Source organism: Cimex lectularius, unplaced genomic scaffold (assembly GCF_000648675.2).
Source record: "Cimex lectularius strain Harlan isolate CLEC.00 unplaced genomic scaffold, Clec_2.1 scaffold266, whole genome shotgun sequence".
Lineage (NCBI taxonomy): Eukaryota > Metazoa > Arthropoda > Insecta > Hemiptera > Cimicidae > Cimex > Cimex lectularius.
Genome location: NW_019392824.1, coordinates 484,562 through 494,977, shown reverse-complemented (window position 1 = coordinate 494,977; position 10,416 = coordinate 484,562). Strand labels below are relative to the sequence as shown.

The following is a 10,416-nucleotide window of genomic DNA, read 5'->3' as shown; positions in this document are numbered from 1 at the left end:
ATACATTTTTTATTTTTTTATAATAATAGAAAAAGCAAGAGTTATACTAAAAATTTGAAAGTCAGAAATTTAAAAGTGAATGGGACGACAAACCCCTGTGAGATTGCGAATGTTGGTTCAAATTAAATAGAAATAAGTGGATCCCCTCTGCCTTGCAGGACTTCTAAACATTCATAAACTTAATAATCGCATATTACACTTCTATTATTTGATAACAAGTAAGATTTTGTGGAAAATTAACAAAAAATATAAGCAAAAATTATAAAGGTTGCATAAACCACCGACTCGTAGCGCTCTATTGCAAGATCCACACTAATAGTGTGATTAGTTTATAGTTTCAAGTCATTTCTTCTATCTGGGTTGGATGAAATATTGAGGAATGAGTTTTTAGTGATACGAAGATTGACTTCTTTCTTGGCTCGTAGAGCTAGTGGTCGTGGGTTTTATATATATATAGTCACGTTCCTTAGATAATATGCAAAGTTCATAAGGCGAAACCTCGGACTTCTAGTCCCGTACGTTCATAATGGTTTGATTGTAAGCTATAAGGCAGGGTTTTTTACGTAGTGAATAGCTGGATCGTTTTCAATTAATGAGAGGAATTTTGAACACTTATTCACTTTTTGTCTTAAAATGGAGACCTGTATTATCAGTCGTTGTTAGTAAGGACCTTTAGCTCCACCTCAAAAGAACCCAACAAAAGCTCTAGCTTACAAAGCTTGCTGTAATAAATATTTAAAAAACTGCAGATCAGTAATATATAAAAATCATAGTCATTATTTAGACCACAAACAATACATTTTAATAGAAAATTGTGAATGTTGAACGGAGTAAATTCTTTTAAAATATTTCTCACAAACGAACAGGATGATCATAGCAGGCTGGCCATTATTTGGTTAATGAAACATTTTATTAAGGCAAAACTATACATTTTCTTCATATCTGAAGTTAAATAAGGTGATATTGAATGATATAAAGTTCCTTTGACGTTCAGAACAAGCGACATATTTTGTCGTAATTATTTATTTATAACATTACCAACGTTACCGTTTACAATTTTTTCTTAGCCACGTGCAAACGTCAAAAATCGATTTTACCCTTTGAAAAGGTTTTGCCGTTTGACAAGAGCTCAAAAAATCATCGTGTCAGGAGCAGAGCTATTAGCGAAGAGACAAAACAGTGATGGCCATGGCAATTAGAGAGGAAGGGTGGCATTAGGAAACCTACTACTAGCCCATTAATTCCTTGAAATTGCAGGAGGGTAAAAAACTACCCCCTACTCCAAATGAAAAAATGCTTGGCATTGAAGGACAACGTCAATTTAAGATATTTATAAAAGGGAAAATCTAAAATTAATCTAAAATAAAAAATTCACTACAATATCGTGAGAGAAACGAAGAAAAAACCAAAACATTTTATTTTAAAAACTAAATCACTTTCAACCGAGGGGGAAGGTTTATTTATAGTATCGATCAAAATGTAGAGAATTAGCTGATTATTCAGTTAAGTACGTTATTATCACAAGCCATTTTTCGTTGTCCTCATATTCATTTTTAATTCTTAAAAGATGACTTTTACACGATCTGAATTATTATACAAAATCTGATGGTAATAAAAACTTATTCTTTATAATCCACTTACAATCAATTGGATGGTATTACTAACAGCTTAAATTTTTTTATAACGTGTGTGGCTTTGTGTGTTTTTTATAATCACCGTTATTAATGATTATTTGGAGATCGTGAGATGTGGTCTGGCGTAGGTTTTAGAAAAACATTTTGTTTATCGTGCCAACATTTCGATCTTTATTGAGATCATCTTCAGGGCCTGGGATGTATAAACATTGTTTAAATTATACAAATAAATGTAGGTTGTAATCAGGCAGAACCATTACCCATTCTTTCCCATTAACCTTTAACCTCGAAGAAGCCGACTTCTTATATAAAAATGTCTTTCTATACCGACTTCCTTCCCCACCCCTTCAAATCCCAACGAATTTACACTTTTACAATTTACAACCCAAACAAAAAACATTAATATCTCACTGGCACTCTCACCACTACACCCAATAATGACACATCTACACAGAAAACAAACAGTTTGGGTGAGTAGAAATACTTTGATTGAGTCTAAAATTCCTAGCATTGTATAAATTCACTTTTTTCACATCCTACATGTATTTGTATAATTTAAACAATGTTTATGCATCCCAGGCCCTGAAGATGATCTCAGTAAAGATCGAAACGTTGGCACGATAAACAATATGTTTTTCTAAACCCTACGTCACACCAGACCACATCTCACGATCTCCAAATAATCATTTTTTTATAACATTTCTTGTCTTTGCTACCATCTCAGTCAAAGTTGCACGGTCCAGTAGCTGTCGAAAACTAGGCCATTCGTAAGTTGTAGTAAATAGTTGCTAATAAATATTAAAGAATAAATTAAATATTAAACAATTGAGAAAATGTAACGGTAAAGATTAATAAAACTTATATTAAAATATTATATTCAAATGGTCCTGTGAAATGTTCTTGTAAAATCATAAGATGCTGAAGATGGAAAATTAGCCCGAACGTACAAATATAAAAAATTCAATATACAATTAATTGTAGTTTTCACGGAAAAAATTAAACAACACAAAAATTCGTTAAAAACCTATTAGATAAATAATAAATACCAATAAATAAATACTAGAAATGTTTATTTATCGTAACAAAATCTCAAAGGCATATAATTGTACGCAAGTCTTGTAAAAATAGGTTTAATTAACATGATGATTCTTCATTATAAATGTTTGATTTTGAATAAAGAAACCTATTAATAGATTACATTTTTTGATCTGAATGTTAATAAAATAATACAAAATTGTAGAAAACGCTTAAGTTGGTTTTAATAGGCTGTTTAAATAAGATATGCATCCTCCAAAATTGTCTTGAACTGTTGAAAATCAGGTATATTAGCTCCAAATACATACTATTGTATTTTATTATAAGAAAACAACAATAAATAAAAGTACTTACTCTTTTTGAACCTCGGTGGGTCTCAACCCGCGACTCTTCTCGGCATACGTGTTCCATTTCACACTTCTTCATTATGACCAAAAACAGCTTGGGATGAACTATTTCGGAAATCCGTCTTAGAATAAGCCATTGGGTGAAGGATTTTGAACAGAGCCAGGACAGACTCATGTCGATGCGATGTCCAGTAGTCGACTCCAGTATAAGCTTATTGATGAAGGAAGACCTATGGCCGAGATAGTATATGATATTGACTACCAACCGTTCGACGAAAGTCAGCAGCACGATGAAATCGCAGTACCACATAATGGCAAATAGTATCTCGTAGTAGTAGTACATGAACATGATGCATGCGAAAACTTTCTCATTTTCGTTACATAGTTCGTAACTGGTCTGACAATAATTTAAGCTTTTGATTTCTTGTTTGAGCGAGCTAAACTCCAGCCCAAGTGTTAAATATCTGTTGTCTAAAAATACATTTGATATGTAAACGCGAAGTAAAAAAAATAATAATAATAATAATTCGCATTGCATAAAACTCCATGCCCAATTGGAGAAACGTTTCGAGGCAAGGATGGTCTCAATACGCCTCTTATAACGTTTGGTATCTCTGTTAGAAATTTTCACTACTCGAAATTTTCCATTAGTGTGTTGAATTTGTGGAGAGTCAAGTCCCCTCGATGAAGATGGTAAACGCCGATTCAGTTTAAACGTAAACTTTTTCAGATTAGTGGGAATAAGAAACCCAACAGTAATTACACTTTTTTGCACCACGCTTTCCCAAAATTTAATTGCTACACAGTTCATAAAAATGTGTGTTATAAATACATAAATTGAGAATTGATACATCACTTTTGATCTTTCGAAATCCTCATAGCTGCTGGGAATATCTGACCCATTGATAAAGTTCAAAATTACTGTGTCTTGGAAGCAGTCGTATTTAAAGTTGGGGTTGCGTTCTCCAAAGCATTTCTTAACTGGCCGGCAGAGAAAGATCATAGATATAAGTGTGGCAAACATCAAATAGATCATCATCGGTCCTCTAAGAAATTTGATGACTGGAGTTTGAAGACTATCGATAAACCCTCGGTAACGTTTCGTCATTGTCCGACTCATCGCGACTGTCCGTTAGCTTTAAGTCGAAGAAAAAACAAATCCCCCTCCTGTTTCTATCCCACTTCCGTCAAAAATTTATCGCCGATTTACAATAATAATATTTACAAAAATACGTAATAACAAAAAAGAGTTTTTCTGATTCATGTTATAGTTCCACAACTGACTGTTTATTTCAGAACGTAGCATTTTTCTCATGTGACTCACTCACTCGGACTCTCGGGTGTTAAGTTTAATAATAATCGAATTTCGCTTTCTATCTGATGATCCGTCTTTAATACATGAACGATTAGCATGATTTCACTTTTAAGCGTGCTGTTGAGAACTGGAGTCATGATGATATTGATATTGTTGATAGAGTTTCAGACGATTTCCTAAATGTTTACATAATATACTGTCAGCTCATCTGTATCTAAACACTGACTCTGAGCAATCAGGATATGATATTATAAACCCTACCTTAAACTTGGAGTCATACGGTGTTAATTATCGTGGGCGTTTTTATAAAAGACGTACTTGTTTGTCTATTTTCTTGTAAAACTAACACTAAGTGTGGTTCCAAAGGTAATTTTCAAGTAGAATCTGCGGGTTCTATCTGAATTTTAATATGTGGGCACATTAAGCCGACCTGCTGGACCACTTTTTTCAAATTTGTAATACAATAATCAAGATAAATTTACATTATCGGGTTCTGAAGGAAAACTCAAACGAATCGATGAAGTTTTGAGTTTCTAGAATATTTCTTTAAAACGAAAAACAGTTTCAAAATGTGTGAAAAAATTAATCATATTCAAAAATTCATCGACTTGTTCTAGAGATATTGAATTCCTCCACAACCCGATAACTATCGTTTTAAAATGTCTCCAAAAAAAGGCATTACATTTCAAAAAAAAAAGTTGTTCAACAGGTTGGTTTAACGCGTCAACTTATAAAATTCTAATAGCGCCAGATAATTATATGTAAAAAATTACCTTTGGAATCATACTTAATTTTATATAAAAAAGACAGCATAAAAAAATCCATGTCTTTGATAACAACTCCTATGGTATATAATGCCATTATCGTTTTAACTATTCAATGATTGTTTTTTTTTATTGTAAAAAAATACTACAAATATTCTCAGGCAGTATGTTAAGGAAAACAGAAAGTTTAATAAGACGAAACTTATTGCTATTCATAGGAGCACCCAAACGATAGAAAAAAGTTTTTCACTTTTGGTAGTTTTCTTAAAAGTCCTGCAAAATTTGAATTCCCTATCTAACTTTTCTGTGAAACAGCAAAAGCCTAAAAACCACGTACACACAGCCTTCCTTTCAACAATAACATTCAAATATTGAAAGAAAACAGTCTACACCGTCTGTGCGTTCTTTTTACAATGCCAAAAACAATCTGGAAGAACTAACTGTTTTTGTCGAAGCAGATAGTTTTAGCCACAATTTGACTAATTGTTCTTCAAGCTAGTATATTAATTATTCAGAAATCGTGAGATGCGGTCTGGTGTGATGTAGGTTTCAGAAAAACATTTTCTTTATCGTGCCAACGTTTCGATCTTTATTGAGATCATCTTCAGGGCCTGGGATTTCCAAACATTGTTTACATTTAATAAATACATTTAGGATGTGGAAAAGTTAATTTATACAATGCAAAATATATTTTTTATATTCAATCAAAGTATTTCTACTCAGTCAAAGTGTTTGTCTTCTGTGTAATTGTGTTATTCTTGCGTGTCGTGTCGAGAGTGCCAGTGAGATTTTGCTATTTTATGTTTATATACGTTGGATTTTGAAGGAGTGGGGAAAGAAGTCGGTATAGAAAAGATATTTTTGTATAAGGTGAAAGAGCCGACGAAGAGAAACAATGTGTTGGTAATGGTTCCTGAATAATTATCGATTAACGGTCACTAATCACCACACATTTCTAGTATATTAAGAACAAAACTCATTTAGCAAAACTCATTTAATTTCGTCAGTAATTAAATTTTGATTCCAAAGTAAAAAGGTACGAAAATTGTTTAAAAAATAAAATTACTTCATTTGACGGAAGCAATAGATCAGTGTCAATAACTCAAACTAAAGAAGAATTTTTAGGTATATAAACCAAATGGTTAAGTTATCAAAGACTCTTCTTATACTGCCTAACCTTAGAAGGCTCAGAACCTTAGAAGAAATAACTTATACACCTAACTTTAGAAGAACATACAAAAGAACGTATAAACAACAAAAACGCAAAGACTCAATTATTGAGACCCTGAGAAATTAAACGTTCTGTAAAAAACGTGCTAGCTACTGATGGAATCAATTTAAAATTAAGCCTAAAATTTATATTTGTAATTTTCAAATATTACTCTTTACAGTGAAAGTTATTTCAGAATTAATTTAGTAGGAAAAAACTGTAATATATTTTAGATATTGTTTTGAATTTATTTATAAATTGAACAATATGCTCAATTAACAGTTAAAATTCATAATCGTTTGCGTGTAAATTTTTAATTAAAGTGTGTGAATAACTTGAACGATATTGATTCGTTGTTCGTCTTTAAATTTGATTTACGTTGTTTACGAGTGAGAAATAATGCCAGAATCCCCGCTTATTAATTGGTTCAAACAACCATGCCTTAAAGGTCTGTTCATTACTTTTATCACGACAAAGGGAAAAATATACTTTGATGAGCTCGGTAATTATTCAAATAGACCGTTTTCACGCGAACTCTTTGCCAGTAGTCAGACAAATAGATTAACCCAGTTCCAGCGATAAAACTCCTATTAGCAAGATTTAATCCCTCGTCCTTCATTAGGTTTACCTTTAAATTGTAAACTCGGTAAAGGTATATCAGTTGAGGAAAAGGCGGAATGTCTGTTTATAATTATGAAACTGGAAAACCTTTCGTTACGATTTGAGATAATTCAAAGACGATTCTACCAGTCGACATTTTAATTTAATCTCCATCGATCACCAGGGGGTTTAATTTGGCCTCCAACTGCCGTTGGATCATTGTCTCAGCATTATCGGTAATTACCATATACTTATACACTTAAATACACACACACACTTAAATACACTTATATACACTTAAAAACAATACTAGGGACGTCGGAGGCCGAATCAGTTAAAGCGTTGACACGGCACTTATCGCTAAAACGTAAAGGGCCCGGGTTCGAATCCATACATACAAATGGCCTTTTTCTCAAAAACACCGACACCCGACGGTTGATATGACCTCGACTGTTGTGAACCATAGTACAAAATGAAAATAATACTAACAATAACTTTATTTAATTAAAAATAATGGTAAAACATAACAAATAAGGACTCAAAAAGAAAAGAAGCTACGTTGTTCCCCACTTTACCACCAATTATTTTTCAAGGATTTAATTTATTTGGTACAGACAGCTTATTAAACTGGACCTATTTACTACACAAAGCAAGAGAATTCCCGTGAACAGATGTAAATACCTCGTCGTTATCCGACATGGCCAATTAGACTGAAAAGTGCAGATTGTACAATGTCTGAACTCAAGTGTAACCGAGATATTTCACTTTTCAGAATACTTCATCCTTTCAAACCTTTTTTCCGGCAATTTGTCTCGTGAAATGGTACCCCTAGTGTAAACAAGATTTCACCTATTGAAAGAGCACAGAAATTCCAATGAAGTTCATTAAAAATAGTTTCAAACTCGTGTTGAAAAGAATATATTCCTCGAAATATTGGCAATGGAACTGCGTGTTTTTTGCTTTCAAATTCATCTTATCATTGATATTTTATATACATGGTGTACCATGAACACAGACGTCAATATTTCATGATGTTGTTCTGCATATCAAATGGGACTGAAAAGCTCCAATTGTCCATAGTCTGATTCTCGATTGTATTCGAGAAATTTCACTTTTCGTGTTACTTAATTTACCTACTGTAAATTAGGTTTTACTAATTGAAAGAAAACTGAAAACACTATAAGATTTATTGTTTATTGTAATCCTAAATCTCTACAGACTCAAGTAGAAAGACAAACTTTTTATTTAAAGTTTAAGTAAGATTTTCTTGGTTCTTTAAATATTAAGAGTTCTGGCGCTTACAGAAATTTCTCACGTAAATATGTATTTAATGTCTGAAAAGTAGTTACCAACAATGTAAAATTAATTTTAATTGTAAAAACGTTGATTATCGGTTACAAACTGGCAAAAGTTAATCATTAAACCATTATTCTTAAAATTCTATACAAAATAATGAAAGTAAAACAAAGTAAACAAATAGACTCTTTGGTACAAAATTAAAGCAAGCTGCAAAGTATCAAAAAATTAAATTAAATGTTCAAAATCTCTCAGGCAGTTATGTTAAAAATTAAACGCATTTATTTATAACCCGGTAGTAAGGACAACATTGGGAATGTCAATTAGACACTTAATCCTTAATCCAAAACAAGGGAAAAGAATTTTTCAATGTTTAATTTTTACGGAATTTAAAATGTTTATTCAGTCTTATTCGAATTTTGGAACAATAAACTGTTTAGTTTCCATCTTTGTTTTCTTAATTTCAATTTTTAAACTTAAAAATGCCACTTAGCGCCGAGGGTGTATAGCGTGGTGTAGCACTTATTGATGATGGACGTTTCATCAGGTAGCTATTGCTATCTCAGTTCTCTACGAAACACTGCGAGACGGCGTTAGGCGTTTTCAAGAAACTGGGTACTGCCATCGAAGGCCCGGTTCTGGACGCCCTAGGGTAACAGAACCACAGGATGACCGTTTTTTGACTTTGAGAATTTTACGAAACTGGCACCTTACTGTTGTTCAAGAGATTCATCAGCTTCAGGAAGTTCGATGTTTACACATTTCTGAACGCACTACCCGAAGAAGATTAAATCATTATAGACTGATGTCTTTTCGCCCCGAAAGAGGACCACAATTTACCAGAACACATAAGAGTTGCACGGCTCGCATTTGCTTGAGAACACAGCCATTGGTATTTGGATAATTGTGCTTTTTATAGATGAGTATAGATTTGCTCTACGATCTCCATATGGTTGTGAAAAAGTGTGTGGAAGGCGAAATGAAATGTACGAAGCCTGTAATTTTTCCCAGATCCAACCTTTTCAACGAAGCCCAGTGATGGTGTGGGATGGTAATTTCAAGGGTGAATCGCACAAAGTTGGAGGGTCTTTGACGGCCACTCGTTATGTGGATAACATTTTGGAACATCATGCGTTGCCTATCCTCCATGAAATCAGCGACAATCCTATTCTAATGGACGATAATGCCCATCCACATGTCGCTCGCTTAGTACAAACGTACCTTCAACAGCGTTAAAAACTTAAAACAATTTTTATCTGTCTGTCTTTAAAAAAAAAAATATTTTCCTTAGCAATTTACATTTTTTTTTTTACTTTTTAGACAAAGACTCAATTATTAAACGTTAAAAAACCTGAAACTTTGATTAATATATAAAAATGTATGCAAATCCAGCTATATTACAAGTGGGCTTAATTTTGACTGTTAGAATAACTACCTTACCTCTGTTTCCTACAAACATCTCTTATTATAATGGTAAATTAGAATCAGAAAAGTTTTTTTTTGTTACTGTTGTTATATTTATTGTTAGTTATATTAAAATTTAAATTTTAAAAAGCCAAATTTAATTGACAACCTTCCTTTTCATGAGGAACAAATTGAAATCCATACACTATAAATATAAGTAATCAATTAATCTGCTAATTATTGAAAAAATTAAACGAAAGCATGGTTACATACAACATATAACAATTATACTACATACCTATGAATTGTAAGTGTTCACGCCAATTGTAAATTTTAGGTTTTGTAAATAGTTTTGTACGCTTAATTACAACTACGCTTATGAAGTGGTCAAGGGGTGCTGTTAGTGAAGTCATTACGTCTCTAATTATTATATATGAGTATATAATAATTATTATATATTCTTTAATTGTTATATATATAATTGATATACATATCCATATATATATATATATATGAGAGAGAGAGAGAGAGAGAGAAATATTTTTTATTAACAGTAATAATATCTACAACATAGAAGAAAGTATATACACATGGACAATGTCCGCCTGTCGAAGGTCGTTGCAGAAAGAAACAAGAATATATTGACAATGGCGACTTAATATAAACATAGATTGCTACTAAAAATTATAACACAAAAAATAAAGCTAAAATTAAGAAAGCATAAACTGAATTTGAAAATTAACATACACTAACTGATAAAATAAAAATTAATACGAATAAAGGAATAAAAAATGAACAGAAAAAGGGGGAA

At 32.2% G+C, this 10,416-nt stretch overlaps 1 protein-coding gene across 1 annotated transcript; it reads right to left on the bottom strand.

Moving 5' to 3' along the window:
- Positions 1-2,748: 2,748 nt before the first annotated feature.
- On the bottom strand, positions 2,749-4,234 carry LOC106672727. Its single transcript, XM_014404377.2, has 2 exons — positions 3,024-4,234; positions 2,749-2,940 (listed from the first exon to the last, which is right to left on the bottom strand). The coding sequence occupies exons 1-2, from the start codon at positions 4,134-4,136 to the stop codon at positions 2,905-2,907; spliced, it is 1,149 nt and encodes a 382-aa protein (XP_014259863.1). The 5' UTR covers positions 4,137-4,234; the 3' UTR covers positions 2,749-2,904.
- Between the last annotated feature and the right edge of the window lie 6,182 nt (positions 4,235-10,416).

Coding starts and splice junctions, on each gene's coding strand:
- LOC106672727 (XM_014404377.2), bottom strand. CDS start 4,136: ATGAGTCGGACAATGACGAAACGTTACCGAGGGTTTATCGATAGTCTT. Junction 2,941..3,023: donor CCCACCGAGGTTCAAAAAGA/GTAAGTACTTTT, acceptor GATTTTCAACAG/TTCAAGACAATTTTGGAGGA.